Source organism: Homalodisca vitripennis, chromosome 1 (assembly GCF_021130785.1).
Source record: "Homalodisca vitripennis isolate AUS2020 chromosome 1, UT_GWSS_2.1, whole genome shotgun sequence".
Taxonomy (NCBI): Eukaryota; Metazoa; Arthropoda; class Insecta; order Hemiptera; family Cicadellidae; genus Homalodisca; species Homalodisca vitripennis.
In genome coordinates this window covers 144,656,371-144,675,824 of record NC_060207.1, presented here as the reverse complement: position 1 = coordinate 144,675,824, position 19,454 = coordinate 144,656,371, and the positions used below count along the sequence as shown (strand labels likewise).

The following is a 19,454-nucleotide window of genomic DNA, read 5'->3' as shown; positions in this document are numbered from 1 at the left end:
AAACTGGAAATGTCTTCCCTTGTGTATTGGTCACTTATTTCAAATCACGGTTTTGCTGATATCGCCATAAAATGAAATCTTTAGTGCCTTTATGTGCACCGTAAAACCAGTTTTTTTTATAAGTTATTAGTAAAAAAAGTGCACAGAAAATATGGTAGCATAATGAGACTCCCAGGTGATAATATACTATGTACAATAGTGTGATAAGACCACCAGTTCGCGCAGGCGATTGGGCTTCTCACTATACGCTCAGATGCATTTCAATATTATAATGCAGTCAATCTCTCATGATGCTGGAGATAGCTTCTCCCGCCTTAATCGCCGTCCTGCTTATTGTCGTGAGTAAAAATACATTTTTATACAACCAAAAAACATACCAAAATTATAAGTTCATAAAAATATTAAGTTTATTCAAGCTGTGATTAAACCCTCTTAAAAATACGGTAATACAAAATTAATCACCATGTAACAATTATCCAACAATAAACAATAGTATTAATTCTATTATAATATATTAAACGAAAATTCACTTCTTAGTACAGGGTTGAGGTCTCTTTTCTTTAGTTTAAGGAGCTAGTTATACTTTTACCGAAAGAGCTAAGGGATTTGAAACACTTTTTCATAGAGCTGTTATATGGAATAATTTTCCTAGCATTAAAACAACTCAGCATATCCCTTTTATTGGCAATCATTTTGAATCGTATTCGAATTGGAAAAGTAGTAGGCTACTTCTTTTAGTATGTAAAGCAATTCTTATATATTTTATAATTTTTGTAAAATGTACATGTGCCTTATTACAACTTCGAAATTTTGTTCTAAATTAGCAACGCTCAAGAAGTCTATAGTGGATCTTATTGCAATCTTCAGTAACTTATTATAATAGAAATAAATTCAAAACTAGAAAGTAACATACATTTTACATAATGAATCTTTATAGACGAAAAAAGATAAAAACAGTAAAATTGGATCTATAATGATTAACAATAAAATTTAATAAGGCAACATCAAGTAATAAATTAATAATAATAAAATATCAATAGAAATTTAAATACTGCTATTAATGTAATTAAAACAAATTAATTATGATATGAAGTGATAAGCACCGTGATTATCAATCACCCTAGTGCAACGCAGTTGTCATCCATAGTCACTCAGGTCCTGAGCAGATTTGGGGGAATTTGTTTTATATTCTTAGTGAGTCGTTTGATGATTAAGTCTGACACGAATTAGTGATGGCATATTTTCGAGCCCACCGTTCTGTGTTTATGTATGCTGTAGAGTTGTCCCTGCGCCAGATCTTACAGTGATGGAAGACACCCGCCTATATTACAGTACACACCTTCAGGGCGTAAAAGCGCATTGAAGTCAACAATTCAAGCTCCCTGAAGGAATTCTGACACACTATCTAAATTTCAGTTTTTAAATTATCCAGATAATTTTCTTCTGTAGCCTAATTAACATTTAGCACGAGTTGCTCTAAAGTATAATTCCATAAAAACTATATGGACGAATGAGCCCATTATCACATTCTTAATGCATCGGGGGAGCAACATTTTAGCAAGATTGCGACAAGGCATAAAGAGCCGATGTAACCTTCTGCCGAATTGGTCAATCTGTCCGTTCCATTCAGGCCCCGATCAAGAGACCATTCTCATAAAGTTTGTGGGTTCTGATTCTTCCAGGATGACATCATCTATCATTACTACAGGCCTAATGTCTCTCAGTTGTAAAATCATTCTTTGAACGCGAAATCCAAACAGGTAAAAGTTTAATTTCAATTGTTATCTTTGTTTTGCTTGAAAAAAAGGCTACACTTTGAATTATCTTTTCATTTTGAAAATATGAGTTCATATTATTTACATAAAATTATGCACGTGTACATAACACTCTTTTTACATAACAGCAAGCGTTATCCTTGTGTAACATTTAGATTAAAATGTTAATTTTACCAACCATAGCCACACTACTTCTGTGAAGGTTGTTTATAAACGTATTGTGTTTGTTAAATAAATATCGATTAGATCGTCACGTGCATTTGTTCATTGTACACTTGTTAACAATTTTCTTTGAATTTTCATCAAATCTATGTTCTGCGTAGGAGAAAGAGGTTTAAATATATTTGTACAGCCACGTTATGTGATCAATGATACCATTCTTATCTGATCTTGGTTGGAAACCGTTAAGATTTTGTCGTCTAATGAATCCTTGTGCAGAACTATATTCAATATATTAACTATAATTTCTGAAATAAATAACCAAGTAAACCTAGCTAGTTTTATAGTTAATCAATGATATCAGCTGTGGTTATGGAATTGTGTTCTAAATTTTCCGACGTGTTTTGACCCGGAAAATCTTAATGATGACCATAAAAGTATATTTAATAACGAAAATTACAACAACTATTTTAAATGATATTAATGTTGATAAAAACATAATATAGTAAATGTGAATAGAAATATTTTAATTCGCACCTTGTTAAATTGGTTCCTTTTCTATATATTCCCAATATAAACTATCTATATTTTGGGTCGTTAGAAATCTCATTTAAAAATCACTTTAAACAAATTGAGAGTCCGTATATTTTTTAACAGTGGCGTTATTCTCTACATCTCAGTTATTCCTATAACCTTGAACTAGATACTACATCACCTATCTCTCCTGACACAGTTAGAGATACAACGTCACTGCACCTTACTACTGGTTTCTCAATTAATGTAGAGAAAACTACAAAATATTTATTACTATTGCTTGTTGAAACTAGACATGTTGCCTACTATGTTTGTTTTGTTCAGGACCCTGCCATTGCTGAGGAATGCCAGCACGTGAGAGGTATAATCCCAATCTTCTTGGAGACGATTTTCAATGTGTTCAGCTCAGTAGTAACAATCCCCTTGAAGGTGGTAAATCGAATGGCGAACGAAGCGTCCGTCTACGAGTTGGTGAAATGTTTCAACCCGTTTCCTGATATTTACAGTGAACTAAAAAGGGGTGTGATTGACTTGCACATTACAATGTCACAGCCTGTCACGTGGTTTCCATGGTTTTACTGTGACGACGATGACTGTGATTGTGACTGCGATGTTTCTGAACCCCTTCAGCATGTAAACTGTGACTATAAAAAGCCTGAGAATGTAAATCATGACTGTACGTAAACATTTTGTACTATACACAGACTATAAATCATGTTTTATTGTGCTAACATAGTACTGTTTCAGTTGTACTTAACAAAAGAGACTCAAGTGTTAAATGGTGTATATAACTAATATTACGCACTTTTTGTAAATATTAGGTTTATTAAATTAAGTGATGTTAATGTACGTACTAGTCTACAAGTCTTATTCACACATTCACTTAGGTATCGAAATGTTAGATTGGAAGCAAATCCAGGGACAACCGAAAAGTTTATAATTTATAAACAAATAAACATAAACCTAAGGACCTGAACAACAGAGTGCTTTTTAACAGTCCATTACGTTTTACGTCATCAGAATTTAAATCTTACTTGGATAAATATATTTCATTTTCAAAATTTGTAATTGGGAAGAAACCAATACAATGCTAAACATAATATAATATTGAAATGGGCCCATTGCTGAAAAATCTAAATTCACTGAATTACTCATTGTTGTTTATCTACATTTATATTTTTCATCTAATATTTTAGATCCTATTTTAACTTTTCTTACCAAAGGTTATTTTGTACAGGAAACCTAAATTTAAAAAATACTTTTCCATAGTTTCAATTAGGGCTATAAATAGGTTTATTACATTTTTTGCTTTTGATATTATCGTCCAGACTTTTAAAATCAATTGAACATTGGCTGACCTATGTGTATGATTTATATTAAATGGTTTCCATTGGCTTCCCATAACATATCCTCTGGTGGTGATAATTGTCTAAAATAAAACTATTTAATTGCTGCCCGTATCAACTTGAATATTTTATAAATTATCCTATTAAAATATCATAGAGTAATTGTGGGCTTGTTAACAGCATGTATTTACTTTTTTAGTCAAAAAATTAATGTGCCTAGTGTTTGTTTTTTATAGTTGTAAGTAATGCGATAGAATGCTACAATTGTAATCTCGCTAAGGAAATCTCTTTCGCATAAAATGTTAGAAACATTTAAAGTCCGAACTGTTAAAGCGAAAATTGTTCTACAGGACGGAGATTTGGAAAGGAAACTTGAGATGGATAAGCAAATTTACATTGTAAGAAAAAGAATAGAGAGCTCTTACAACAATTATAATAAAACTCCTACTCAATGGAAATACTATAACACTGTACATTAAAATTGCTTAAAATAAATCGCAGGGTTGTCAATTAACTATTATTACAAGTCATCCCTCAACATCGTTATCATTAAATCGAACCGCATATTTGGTGTTTAATTTTAAATCGTCCTATACATAACTATTCAGACAGTACTTGTTGCATCATCATATGATCCGAAATGTATGTCTCAGGCACATACTGGAACCACTATAAAGGTTAACTATTTCTATTATAACTTAACTTCTACCCTTATCGGTGCTTTATTGATGAAATAATAAAAGTAATTGTACATTTTTCAATGCACTAAGTGATAAACAAATTTGTTTACATCTTTAACCTTACGAAAATGAAAAAAATATTTTATTTATGTTTAACTGTCGACAAAAATATTTAAAATTTTTCCAAATAAAATACCAGCATAATTTTAAAATAGATTATAATTCCATTTCATAGTTCTCACAGAGAATACTATTGATACTAATTGGAATATGAGGAATCAATAACGTAGTAAGTACAGAAAAATTTTGTTTTATTACATAAATGTTTGCACAAAAAGATTGCCAATCATGTTGATGTATGATAATTGTCCGGGAGAGCTAGCATCGTGTTGTCCGTGTCCAGAGCGTGTCCGTGTTCAAAAGCCGGGTTATGTCCGTTATATACTAGCCGTCCATCTGCTGAAACAAATAATAACTAATTATTAGTTTCCATACTATTGCATGTAGATTACGAAGTTATAAAGTAATAATCTTAAAAAAAATAAATTACTGCAATCTGCTCTGAAGTTATTTTACATGAATTTATCTAATTAATTTAACTATGTTGCATGGCCTCAGTGCAACACAATGAGGTAATATGATTAGATAGCATTTACGTTTCTATAAAATAAACACAGAGCAAGTGAGTAACAGGAAATACATAAAGTTTCTGAAATCGATCACCTTATATGTGATTTCTATTATAATACATAATAAACTAGGTGTAGATTTACCACAATCTACCATATAAGCACTAAATAAATTGATATAAATATGAGTGTTTCTTTTTCTCATAAAATTTTAACTGAGGGAATCTCGTGTAATCCTCTTATCCTCTAAGTAGTATACATTTACACAGTCATTATTACTGAAATATTCCAATCCTGAGAGTAACTCTAAAAGAACTTGGAATTTGAATTTTCAATCAAGCCATGAAAAGCGTTTTTAAGTTGTGCATAAATAATTAAGACGCATAACTTTAGATATATTTTTAGAGTTTTAATATTCGTATTTTAATATTAAAATCCAAATCTTTTCGATATTTTCTGGACACCAGGTTTAAATTAGGCAATGTAAATTTAAAAAGTAATCACGCACTGTAAAAGTTTAAATTTTCTAAGATATTGAAACATCTATTTCTTTACATTTTTGTGGAACTAATTCAATAAGTCTACTTATAGAACAGGTATTTTAAAACAAAACGAATACTGCACTTGTGTAAGGTCTTTTTGGTTTAAAATAGAGATTTGTAATTCCAAAATCGTTCTACAACAATCTGTCACAAAAAATATCATCTTATCTAGGGAACATTCGTGTTCTTTTCACGGGCTCACCACTCGATACCTTACTGTGCTCGCTAGTTTTCCTTCTTTTGCACATCAACATTTTTATATAACTGGCGGGTAATCTAGAGTCTCGTGTAAAGTAATAATAAAATTGTACATACATTTCATGTGTTGATTTAAACTACATTAAAAGATGCTCGCTTATCAGCTATTTAAATAAATACCAAAACTCTTAGTTTAAAAACATACTTCGTTTATTAAAAACCATAAATAACCAGCAAGTGATTTTTGGATAATTATGACTAATGAAACATTATTTATGCTAAAACTTAAGACTGCCTAAACTTAATGAATTTCCCATTTTACTATAAATAATGTATGTCTCATTAACACGTGCCATACTTACATGGTTAGAGATAATCTGTGTTATATTTGTTTAACATAAATAATGAGGCTTTAAGTAATAATTAAAAATAATATGGCCAAAGATACGTGAGTTAATTAAATACAAACTGGAACAAAAGATTTTTTAATATGAGAAATTTCAAAGTGTTTTATTTGTTTATGTGATATCATGTAGGCCTAATGCTAAAATATTGTAAAATTAGATGTATTTATGTGTTTGATCCTTAGAAACATAAATTAGATGTTTTATTTACCTGATGGAAAGTCTAGTAGTAGCCGACGACGGCCATGTTGACGCTGGTCCTTTCCTTGCCCATGTTAATAAGAGTCGGATGTTTCGCTGGGGAAATATCTGATGCTGCAGCAGACTGCGCGGCGGCTTATATAGAGACCACGTGAGTTTGTCTGACCAATCAAAACATATAGTTCGATACTTTGTAGTGATGGTCTGACGGACCGCTAGATTACTCAGCTATCATTATCAACACGAGTCAAAGGTTATTGACATCAATTCATAAATCTGTATAAGTTATCGAGAACAATGGCCCAACTTAAGTATAAGAACAGCTGTTATCGGACACAACGATAAAAAATCAATTTTATTATATTTTCTCTAAAACTAATTCTTGATACGCTTGTTGCCAATGAAATGTAACTAAGATATTTTCAGTTATGATCCTGAAGCCTACCTGGATTTAAAGATTCAGTTTGAAAGAAAATGGAAATCTATATCTGACATTTATAATTATTGCAAGTTCTTGTCATTCTTCTGTGACATGAACATTCCTCTGAATCTGTTGAGTACCTACTCTAATTCAAGGAAGGCAACATTTAGTAAATAGGCTTACGCCTACATAAGTTAACAAAATATCATAATTCCTAATCCTACTTAAGAGTGTGGGATTATGTTAGCATTGATTGTATTTACAATAAATGTCCTACAATAGTTCACAAGTTTTGCACCCATGACAACCAGCATTCCTATGTATATAATTATGTCTTGAATTTTAGCCCATGACCTACATTCCGTTTGTTACTAGGAATTTGTAAATATACTTTGTCCTGAGATGTTCAACAGACGTTGAGTAATCTGAATTGTCAGTTTTCTTTTCTTATCCTTCATTACAATTATTTAAGCAGAAGGTCATTACTTCAAGCAGTGTTGCCTAACTTATTGGAACAAATCGCAGGTGTCTTATGAGTACTTCGTAAGAAACCTCTTCAAGCATTGCAGAAACCCGTACTTTGTTGATAATGCCTGGATCGGTGTAATACTCACCAGCACTTTACTGCTAGCAATAGTGGTGCATTAGAGCTTTCCTCAACGTGAAACAAAATGGACAGTATTTAGTTCTGTCAGATTGATGTTGAATGTTGGTTATGTCAGAAGTTTTTCCTCCCATATTTTTAACTCGGTAAACATGCGCTGGTTCATTGTAAACAAACATAATTTATCACACTAACGGTACAGTGCTTTCTCTTTGTTTAGTCTAGTCGATTTTTAATTGTTCCTTAAAATTCTTTCGTCTCTTCTTTATTTGCCTTAATATAATCTGATACCTAAATCTAACACTAATGATACACCCTGATATACTAATGTATATTTACGAATTTGACTACAACCTTCAAGTCACATATTTCGCCAGGTAGTTCAGTAATGCTCAGTCACCTCTATAGTTCCTTGAAATATTTTTATTACTATTCAATCTCAATTATGTTTTACTAACCAGATCATTACAAATTTATGTAAGTGTAATCATCATCTAATTAATAATAAGGAATTAGACATACAGTTAATTAACCTCATGTGTCAAATTTCTTAAATATAAAGTTAATATTAAAATTTTTATAAGGTTTTAAAATACATGTACATTATATTAATAACATTAAAAAATGTATTTACGTCAACTGACATAATAATTTCCTTTAAAAGGGTTAACATGTGTACTTTTAATGTATTGTATATGCATTTTATGAAAAACTGTTTTACGAATTGTATTTTTATTAAATACGTTCGATCAGAATACTTAAAATGTGTAACAATACTTTGATTGTAACTTCGTAGTTGAAGTTTCCTGTATCGTAAAGTAATCGGAATACAGGCAGTAAAAAGCATTACATGGCATGCATAAACTATAGATCCATATAAAATTTTGTTTTTGAACTGCCTCATTCTGACTGAGGAATACAATTATGTAATCTGCATTAGGATATTTTACTGTGTACGAGTTAATGTATAATGAGCACTGTAATAGGGCATACCGTAAATAAATATACATATACAGGGTGTTCTGAAAAAAGGTGCCCATAAGTCAGGGCGTGATTCCTCACATCAAAATAAGAAAAAAAGGTCTAATTAACATAGGTCCGAAAATGCTTGGTTACCAAGTTATACAGGGTGAAAAGATTTTCGTCTGAATTTCAGTTCCCCTGCTGCAACGAAGCCCTACGGGTATTTGTTGGCTGTTAATTAAGATGTACAATTTAGCGTACTTTTATGTAAAATGAACTGAAAAAATTGAATAAAAACCGTTTCCAGACCTGTAGCTACAGTAATTTTTAAGATATGTGACGAAATACGCGAAACTTGGTCCCGAAAAACAAGTTACATTTAGGTTTGAAAGCAGATTTACTATGTTAAGATGTACAATAAACACAAAATATTTTTTCACGGTACTTGTATAAAATTTAATTTCGAAGAGAAAGATGTAAAAAAAGTCTATAATAGACAAACGCAAACTTTAAAAAAATAATCCTTAATTACATACAAAACGCATGAAAAATAGACAAAATCTGTTAAGCTCTCTACAAATGTAATATTGAAATTAAAACAGCTGTTTTATTAAAACAAATTAATGAGTTACTATTATTTTTTATCAAGTAAATATTTTTAACAATCATACATTATCATACATAAAAAAGTTATCTGAATTATCATTCAACAAAAAAGTTACACTTGTCCTAAAAAACTAACCACGTCACAGTAGATGTTCAAAATGTTTCCCCTCATTCAAAATACAAGCATCCAGCCGTCTCTCTCATAGATGCCGAACTCTTTCGAATTTCCCAAGGTGTCTCACGTATCCTTTGAATCCCGTTAACAATCCTTATTTGCAACTCTTCTATGGTATCCACAGGCGAGTCGTAGACAAGCGTCTTTAAATGGTCCCCATAAGAAAAAATCTTATTGAGGATTGAGGTCAGGTGACCATGCAGGCCATGCTACTGGGGCTCCTCAACCAATCCATCTGTTTGGGATATGCTTCATTTAAAAATTCTCTTACTTGTAATGTGTAATGAGCTGGAGCTCCATCCTGCATGAACCACATGTTGTTGCGTGAGTATAGTGGCACATCTTCGAGTAACTCATTCAGATTAGTCGTCAAGAAATGTAAATAATTTTCACCATTGAGCGTATCAGGTAAAAAACTAATAAAACTTTTATCACCCAGAATAGCAGCCCATACGTTTATAGAAAAACTGATATTGGTGACGGTTCTCTGAAATAGCACGTGGATTTTCAATTGCCCCATATGTGAGTATTGTGGGTGTTAAGAATAGCCATTCTTGAAAATTTTGCTTCATCAGTAAAGATAATGTAATTTAAAAAATGTGGATTTCTGCACCTTTGGATAAGCCATTGGCATAGCTGAACACGAGGAAAGTAATCTCGAGGCAAAAGAGCCTGGACCCTTTGATAGTGATAAGAATGCAACTGCTGCTCGTGTAAAATCTTCCAGACCAATTGAATTACTAACACCGAAATCCAAGGCTAGTTCTCTAGTACTTCTTCCAGGGTGATTCTCTATTTCGTCCAACACGCCCTCCTCCAATTCAGCTGTACACGTTGTACGTGGCCGTCCTGATCTACCAACTTTTCCAGATTTAAAGGTTCCCGTCTCGCTTAGCCTTCTATGAATGGAAGAAAACATTTTATGAGTCGGTAACTGTCTATGAGGAAAAATGTTCCTGATAGAGTCGTCTAGCCTGACGACTGTTGCAATGTGCAAGACCGTACATTAAATGCATGTCTGCCATTTCACCATTAGTGTACATAATATTCATATTACCTGCCATGATGAATAAGATATTATTAGCTATCAAAAATTAACTTCAACGGCACTCGCACTAACTTGTATTAAAGTACAGATCAACACACTGCTGCTTGTAATGTTTATTTAAATTATTATAAACAATGTTACATTGTTACAATGTTACATTAAAACATATGTTTTAAATAGAAATTATTTTGTTTCTCAAATCAAATATTTTAATAAAACAGCTGTTTTAATTTCAATATTACATTTGTAGAGAGCTTAACAGATTTTGTCTATTTTTTCATGCGGTTTGTATGTAATTAAGGATTATTTTTTAAAGTTTGCGTTTGTCTATTATAGACTTATTTACATCTTTCTCTTCGAAATTAAATTTTATACAAGTACCGTGAGAAAAAATATTTTGTGTTTATTGTACAATTTAAAACATAGTAAATCTGCTTCAAACCTAAATGTAACTTGTTTTTCGGGACCAAGTTTCGCGTATTTCGTCACATATCTTAAAAAATTACTGTAGCTACAGGTCTGGAAACGGTTTTTATTCAATTTTTCAGTTCATTTTACATAAAGTACGCTAAATTGTACATCTTAATTAACAGCCAACAAATACCCGTAGGGCTTCGTTGCAGCAGGGGAACTGAAATTCAGACGAAATCTTTCACCCTGTATAACTTGGTAACTAAGCATTTTCGGACCTATGTTAATTAGACCTTTTTTTATTTTGATGTGAGGAATCACGCCCTGACTTATGGGCACCTTTTTTCAGAACACCCTGTATAATATAAATAATAAATAAATATAATATAAATAAATATATACATATATATACAGTATATATATATATATATAATATATATATATATATATATATACAGTATATAATATGCATAACAAACATTAAAAAAAAAGTTCTTTGCTGTTAAAAAATGTATTGGATTTTTTTCTTTATTCAGTTTTGGTGAAATGTATTAAATAGAATAAAAGTTAAAACGTAATCCGCAAATGCATTTCCTGGAAACAATTTAAATAAACAGCAAATATTTGCTGTACATCACCACAACAAAAACTGAAATCCTTCTCTGTTTTGACAGATTTATAGGAATATTGGTTGTGATTCGTAATAAACTTTAGACCAAAAATAGAAATGCCATTCGTTTTCCATAGACTTTCGTATTTTGCTACTAAATTAGATCTTTTAAATCTATTTAATTTCATCATCTGATTTATGATCTCCCAATCTAAACTGGAGGAAGAAGCTAAAACCACCACCACGTATATCTCTATATTATATATATTACTATACATATAATATCATATTATATCTTCGATTTGCAGGTAATGGTAATTTAACCTTGGGCCTTACTAAACTGTACTCCTGCTATTGATAATCTAAAACATTTGCAACATCCACATTGTTATTTAAAGCAATAACTGTTATTTAAAATCTGTTATAATAAAAATTAAATTGTATAGGCGTAGAACGCGATTCCACTCATACTGCCAGTTGATAATATATGATATACAATTATGTGATAAGAACAGCTGTTCACCTAGGCGATCGTTTTCTCACCGTTCACTCAGGTGCAATGGTCAAATGCAGTCAATTCCTCATCGTGTTTGGGGTAGCTTCTCCCGCCTTGGTCTCCGTACTGGTTATTGTTGTAAGTACAAATACATTTTATGAATAAATTAAAATAGGCATTGAGATGGCAAAAATTAAAATCCTATGATATTGGGTACTTTAACTTTAATTAATAATTAATTCCTTGGAAATTGAATTTTACACAACTTTTCTAACCAGCAAGGACGTGGATCTTAATCTCAGAGGTGGCCAGTGCCAACTTTTAAAAAATATCTAGCCATTTGATACGCTCCATTTGTATAATTGTTGAGGGAATCTCCAGTAATTTACACGGAAGGCATCAATATTTTTGGAACCAACAGTAACCTCAAAAGTTGGACACACCATAAAAATAGCTCTAAAATTAGTGGTAACGAATTGTTATAAAGTATAGTAATAAATTTGTAAATGAGTGTGAACAGTATAAACATGCGGGTATAAACAGAATGAACATCTGAAACTGCGGACTAAATTAAACTAATGATACCCATTCCATCAAATTGTTAATCTGTCACATTTTTTCACTACTAAATTAAATTCGATTCTAATTTCGTCCAATTTTATTTTATTTTGTTGTGGTAACTGGAACCTCTATAAACAGAGATTATAATGCAAGGTAAAGGAATTTGATACTTTTTCCATCACATTTATGCTAAATATTTTTTAAAGTAGACCGCTGCTCATAATACGTATTTTCCTGTTGCAATAAAATAATATATTTATGGCTGGGGCTGGGACTCTCTAAGACTGCAATGCAAACTTTGTTTCACTTCTCGTGCCATTTGTCCAACACTTATTTTCATATTTTTTAGGTTCAGACAAACAAAAAAACTAATTTGTCACTACTTCAAGCAGGATAGCTTGAAACGCACACAAACACAAGCAATAAAACCTCATAAAACACACACAACATCGACTTACAGGTAAGACTTCAAAATATATGCTAGGAAACAATTGTAATAAATTAATCAAACATACTTGGACTACACCTTTTTTAACTTTAAGCAGATTTTATTATAAAATTGCTCAATTGTTAAATGATAAGTTGTATTTTATTTTTGTATATAAGTGAAAGTTTATTAATGTAGTTACAGGTGAAAATCTACCACCTAGATAGCCCATTAGATGTCAAAGCTACGTAATAAAAATCATTATTATTTTTCTTTTTTTAGGTTTCATAGTATTTTGCATGTCCTATTCGAATGTATTATGGTTTCCACTCTTGATCAGTTCTTCGCAACTAGCGTCAAATACAATCTCTTCCATGATGATAATGTTTATTAAGAAATATGTAACGTCTGTATATGTCTGGAATATCTTGGCATATTGTAGCAACTATCTTCTATATCCAATTGTCCGCATATCTAAGTTTTATAGAACTGAATAAACTATATGCTTTTGGCTTCAGCCATTCAATCAGAAGTTTGGTACATGTTTTTCCTTGTTCCAAAACAAAAAAGTCGTAAAGTATATAACAATTCAATATACACAATCATAAGGAATCTTATCACAAACTTCTTATCAAAATTCACATATTGCGACCGAAAGTATTGCTCTTCGTCTTTATATCGACTATCAGATATTCCCATGGCCTTGAACGAGATAACTTATCTCCCTTGGCACAGTTTGAGAAGCATCACCACTGCACTTGTTACCTGAGCAATAGTGCAGTTATGCGATCAAATCAAAATGCGAGAAACTCATAACACCGATGCTAGTCGCATACAATTTTCCAAATAATCAATCGCTTGTGTTCTTACATTTAAGAGTTAAATTTTTGGTTTAAGACAAAATAAATACTAAATATTTAATCTGCAGGCATTGTTTATAGTACGATTTCTTTACAAAGTCTCAGATAAACATTACATAGTTACGATTTGAATTTGTCTCAGACATTTAAGAGTAGACTTTTGTAGAATAAATATTGTTTAATTTATCTTAGTCAAAAATCTTAAATTTTAAACCGGATTAATGCAGTGTACTTAAACGTTGTCTGAGAAGCCTAGATTTGGTGACTGACTGAGAGCCTGGGTTTTTCTACGAAGATTCTCAGTAACTTCAAAGATCAGGAATTCCTAGAGATCAGTAGTTCAAGAGAATGGGTACTCTCAATAGGACTGATGAGGTAAGAGGTCAGGAACTGTTAAATAGTAATACATGCGGAGGCTAGGTTACAGGGGTCAAAGAAGGCCAAGTGAATTCAGTAATCGAAAACTGTCATGGATCATTGAATTCCAAATCGTCAGGGTTCAGAAAGAATAACAGAATTTCAGATATTTTAAACCGTTATATGCAAAAATAAAACAACGATGCATTCTTTCCTCTTCTTTAGGTCTCAAACAAATTTAAGGAATAATGCTAACATATACAACAAAATTAAAAACTAACAATGTAGAGAGAAAATATCTTTTAATCTTCTTAGAGAAGAAGCATTTTGAGATATTGAACTTGCTATTAGCATACCAATAATTAAAAGTATTAATGCACGGTAATAGATGCAAGAATATAGATTTAGTATAATTAAAAACGCTGATTTAACAAGAGTCTTAGGCTAGAACTTTCAGAAACTAGAAATTCTTGAAGTTTCGTGCTATGTCAAATGAAAAGGCATCAAACTGGAGACCGCTTTTGTTGCTTATAATAAAAACTTCTAATTTGTTTGTTTTATTTCATACGTTTTGTGTGCAGGAGCCTGTCTGTGCTGTCCAATGTTCCGATGATGTGGAAGGTATCATCCCCGGTACGATTGCTCTGATGACTGATCCCTTCAAGACATTTTGGAATACTCTGGCAGCATTGATAACACATATGATAAACAAGTCGTCATTCAAAGATATTATGACCACCATTGGGAACATGTTTACTGATATCTATAACGGGTTCGTGGATAATCTGACAAGCCTGTATTGCACATGGTCCGAACCCGTGGATTTCAACAAGTATGGATTGCCCGTAATTCTTAACGAGGAAGATTTAGAGAATTTAGATGATGTCTTTACAAGTAAATAGTGTAAGTCCAGAAAATACAGTATGCATGACTCTTGTACTACACATTTTACATTTAACAATCTTTAAAAAAATCTATAGAATTTATACTAAACACACTAACAAATTGAAGAATGAGTATTAGTTACCGTACAATACAAAACTATTCATTTAGCTAATTAAATTGCCATACCTTGACACTAAACACCACCACGGTATTTATTGCCGTCGCACAAAGTTCAGTTACATAGCTAATAATGTGAAGAGCTACTTATAGGTCGCTGCTTATTTATTATTAAGTTCGCGGTTACGTACTGCTAAAACAGAGAAAAATATGTAAACAATCAAAGGCTAACAATGAGTAATTATTTCTCTTTTTCATACTTTTATTTTCATTTAAAAAAATGTTGTATAACAATAAGAACAAACTATTTATACGAATAAAATTGCATTATACGGAAGTTTGTAATAAATTATATACAGGCAGCCCTATGTAGCAGTTACAAAGGGTTATACAAGGAGTTGGCCAGTATAAGCATAATATGTTGTAAATAAATATATTTTTAATAGGTTTTAAGAATAACAGATTATTATTCGTCAATTTAAGAAACAAATAGATAAATAAAATAAAAATTATAATGATCTGATTGGAATAATTCAGGAACTATGCCATATTCTTAAATTACGCTATATAATTGTCTGTGAATTTATTATTTTAAATTAGATAAAACTTATTTATTTTTATAATAAAATCGGAACACCCAACTCGCTGTGCTTTATGTTTTCTCTGTCACCGATCCTATCCTCCAGAACCTCAATAACACTAAAGAAACCTAAATACTTTAAATATCATGATAGTGTCTTGTTAACCTAGTCCAGCTTATTCAATTCTTATCCTTCATCCCCAAAGATCTATTAAGGTCATAGAATTTGGTTTTGGGATGGGTTATATTTATTTTAATAAATTGGGCCGTAACCTTTTAAGATATTAATTCTAAAGACTTGAAAAACGCTCTGTACAAAGAATAATTACTAAAAGCGATTAACATATTAACCTTGTTACCTATAACCACTAATATTTGTCTGTGTAATAAATTATTCTTATAGGTAGAAAAATGCGTATTAAAACTAGAAACGTCTCATCACATCTAACAAAGAAGGAATATTTTGCTCTTTCTTTGGTGTTTTTATAATTAGTATGGACATCCATACTAATTACATACATAAAATACATAAAACAATTACATAAAATATTCTTCACTCGATCAGATCTAATTTTGTACTCATATACGCTCTGTTTTTTGTCTGTGCAATTAAGCTTAAATTAGTCTTCAAATGAAGTATAACATGCAGTTAAAACATTCTACATCCTATGGATACTTAATACATTAGAAAAATGATTTTTTAAATGTAAAATTTACATTTAAGAAGACTTATGCAACATCGAATTTTTAGCTTCCTACTTTTTGTCTTTCATTTTTCACATGCAAAAGCTTTAAATCACTTTTTCTAACGGAAAAACTTAATTTTGATTACTGCTGTCGAAAAGTCATTATCATTAAATTGCCTTTAAGTAATGTATTCCTTTATAGTACATAATAATAAGCCAACAAGTATACAAATCGTCAAGGTTAAATGTACTACTTCTAAATACAAACTGACTGGTACCAAAACATTACTGACCAAAACTGGAATCATCTAGTGTTATCACAAACTCAATTAAGATTGTGTTTAGTTATTGTTTTTTGTAATTTAAATAACATATAACTAATAGAATTATTAATTTCCTGTATTTATAACATGTTTTTGCGATAAATGTATATAGAAAGTGCTTCTTGACAGTCGTAATTACGGATTAATAAAATGTTATCTAAACTACAGTAAAAGACTTCACATCGTTACATACTGTTATCGTTGGCTTTGGCCTCTGATTGGATAATTAATATGACGTGATCCACTGGCCAACAGTATATATACCATTGCTCTGTCCGTTACAGTATTAGATATTTCCCCAGCGAAACATCCGACTCTTATTAACATGGGCAAGGAAAGGACCAGCGTCAACATGGCCGTCGTCGGCTACTACTAGACCTACCATCAGGTATACACAGTTTTAATTATATCTAATACGTTAGGTTATATGAAAAAAAATTAAAAATATAAATACATCAATTTTTACATTATACCAAGATTTTTACTCTTAAAATATACTTGATTCCACTATTATCAACCATAGTTTTACAGCAGTCAAACTTTGTAAAACCCCATATTTGTAACTTATGATTTGAAACAATTTCTAAATAAAACAAACTCTGCAGTTTGCATAAGTCTTTGTTTCATTTAAATCTTGTATAGAAAACTGTTATGACTATTAAAGGACTATTATTCTCACAAAACATTATAAATCTTTATGATGCGTGGTGCACATTCTGCCACAGTATCTTAAAAATTCAAACAACTTGCTCAGAATAAACAGCAGATTCATAAAAAATGTAGTCTTTTAAAGATGTAATAATTCTCGTATTCTTTTTGGTTTTAAGTTCGCACATTGTTTTAAATATATATAATTAATTATAAAAATCAGAATTAGATGTGCCTGTAATTGTTAATAAATAATAATAAGTTTAAGAGTTTCAATGCGCATTATCGCTCATGTACAATTGTCTAGATTAACACAGTTTTTAAGTTTACTGCATTAGTCCGCAGTAACTGTTACACCTCTTACACCAAACCAATATATGTTTTAATGAGAGAAATTAACTGTACAGTTGAAAACAAGGACTTTATTTCAATTCATGTCAACTAAATTTTATATCTTTATTGTTGCTGTTTGTTTACGTTTTGAGAAGCACGTAATACCAAATTCCTACACTCAGTTTCATATTTTCTGTACATGTTACTATTTTAATTTCGATTCCTATTTTTAAGCTTATATATAAATTACAAATTGTATACATACCTTTTAGAATAAATGTAATTCAAAATTGATTGATTATTTTAATTATGTTCCAGCAGATGGACGGCTAGTACAAACACGTACATGACCCGGCTTCTGTACACGGACACGCTCTGGACACGGACAACACGATTCTAGATACCTCAACCTGATTGGCTATTTTTACGTAGGCCTACTACAATTAAATAAAACAAAATTTTTCCGCTTTTATACTTCTTGTTGAGTACATTTTATCCTCCAAAAAGTCCTTCTAATAGTATAATATATTTAATATCTTATATTGTAATTTTCAGCAAACTAGATACTTGAAAGAGTTCACAAAACTGTAAATAGTTTTAAAATATTAGCTATTATACATTTATAATATACGAAAGGATAACTACCACAATGGCAAAAATGCTACAAATTGTTAGTAAAAAAGCGCTGAATCGACTATCAACATTGATTCTCCAATCTTTATTTTTTCTCTTTTTTTATAAATAACCAGAGTTAAGTGAAATATAAAGAACCAACAAAATTATTTTATGTTAACCAGTAAAAAGTACGTGTAAAAATCAATTATAACTAAGTGCATGAGTTTAATAAATTGTCCAAAAAATCTAAAGTACCCAAGATAAGCAATACGGGGAAATTATATTTTAGGAAAAAATGTTGTTTGTGACAGTGCAGTTTTTGTTTGTGTTTATAAACAAACAAAAACTGCTAAATTACTGTTACCCCAAAATATTTATTTTCTCAGAGAAGTAGATAAATTATACAATACTCATTGGAAACAGAATTTATGTATGGAAATGATTGTATTAAAATATGAAGAAACATGCCAAGTACCTCGCTTGTGTATACGCCTAAGTACGTCATTGTATTTACTATTTTCATAGTTAGGTGGTTAATGCATTTTTAAAATAGCCGTGATGTTGTTTAAGTAACGAAGAACACTTGAAAAATCACTATTTAACAATGTTGATGGTAATAACACACTGATTGAGGCCACTTTCACGTTTATAAGCTTAATATAGTCCTGGATAATGGAATACATTCTTGTTTAGAAGTATATTCAAATTATATAAAAATATTATTAATATATAATTATGTCTCATGATATGATGCGCATACGCGCATTAATGATACATAATAAATCAAATGGTTTAAGTTACCGGTACCATCTGGGGATGCCCATTTACGATAGCAGATCCATACTTACGATGAATATTCAAAGTAATGTGAACAAGAAAAACTTATCTTGGCCGAAAATAGATATAGTGTATAGTCGATAACAATACTTTTTATCAAAGATTTTTTTTATTTAAAAATAATTCCTGTGAATAGTTTCAGTATTCTATTTTTGCTATCTGATTTTATTTCATTTAAATATGTATAAGCTGTTGAATAACAGGTAATTTCTTTTCTTTAAAATAACAGAAGCTTCTAGGACAACAATGGATCGTTTGCTTATAGGATCTTCTTTGCGATCTTTGTACAATGTCTCAATAATTTTATGAACTGTTTCCGATAAATAATACACATTTTCTCTTACTGATAAAGTTGAAATTAGTACTCTGTAACATCTTTCAGGTAACATATATTTAAGTAAACTGTAGGTTTCCTGAACTATT

The 19,454-nt window shown here is 30.9% G+C and overlaps 2 protein-coding genes and 1 long non-coding RNA gene across 5 annotated transcripts; 2 read left to right on the top strand and 1 right to left on the bottom strand.

Annotated features, from left to right (window-relative positions):
* Window positions 1-207: 207 nt before the first annotated feature.
* Window positions 208-3,317, top strand: LOC124373007. Its single transcript, XM_046831418.1, has 2 exons — window positions 208-338; window positions 2,793-3,317. The coding sequence occupies exons 1-2, from the start codon at window positions 288-290 to the stop codon at window positions 3,150-3,152; spliced, it is 411 nt and encodes a 136-aa protein (XP_046687374.1). The 5' UTR covers window positions 208-287; the 3' UTR covers window positions 3,153-3,317.
* A 1,471-nt stretch (window positions 3,318-4,788) lies between these two features.
* LOC124373012 lies at window positions 4,789-6,955 on the bottom strand. The gene is made up of 2 exons (XR_006923392.1): window positions 6,479-6,955; window positions 4,789-4,953 (listed from the first exon to the last, which is right to left on the bottom strand). It is a non-coding gene; the product is annotated as an uncharacterized LOC124373012 (long non-coding RNA).
* A 4,744-nt stretch (window positions 6,956-11,699) lies between these two features.
* On the top strand, window positions 11,700-18,053 carry LOC124372972. Of its 3 annotated transcripts, XR_006923386.1 has the most exons (4): window positions 11,702-11,940; window positions 12,713-12,823; window positions 14,589-14,910; window positions 17,901-18,053. XR_006923386.1 is itself a non-coding variant. In XM_046831382.1 (3 exons), the coding sequence occupies exons 1-2, from the start codon at window positions 11,794-11,796 to the stop codon at window positions 14,907-14,909; spliced, it is 468 nt and encodes a 155-aa protein (XP_046687338.1). In that variant the 5' UTR covers window positions 11,700-11,793; the 3' UTR covers window position 14,910; window positions 17,901-18,053. The 3 variants fall into 3 exon arrangements, 1 of the variants encoding a protein (XP_046687338.1); XM_046831382.1 differs by lacking the exon at window positions 12,713-12,823 and having other exon boundaries at window positions 11,700-11,940; XR_006923385.1 differs by lacking the exons at window positions 11,702-11,940; window positions 12,713-12,823; window positions 14,589-14,910 and adding an exon at window positions 16,163-16,986.
* The last annotated feature ends 1,401 nt before the right edge of the window (window positions 18,054-19,454 follow it).

What these genes read in the sequence shown, in the direction of transcription:
- LOC124373007 (XM_046831418.1), top strand. Translation starts at nt 288, where the DNA reads ATGATGCTGGAGATAGCTTCTCCCGCCTTAATCGCCGTCCTGCTTATT. An exon ending in TCGCCGTCCTGCTTATTGTC is followed by an intron (nt 339 to 2,792) that starts GTGAGTAAAAAT and finishes TGTTTTGTTCAG; the next exon opens with GACCCTGCCATTGCTGAGGA.
- LOC124372972 (XM_046831382.1), top strand. Translation starts at nt 11,794, where the DNA reads ATGATATACAATTATGTGATAAGAACAGCTGTTCACCTAGGCGATCGT. An exon ending in TCTCCGTACTGGTTATTGTT is followed by an intron (nt 11,941 to 14,588) that starts GTAAGTACAAAT and finishes TTTTGTGTGCAG; the next exon opens with GAGCCTGTCTGTGCTGTCCA.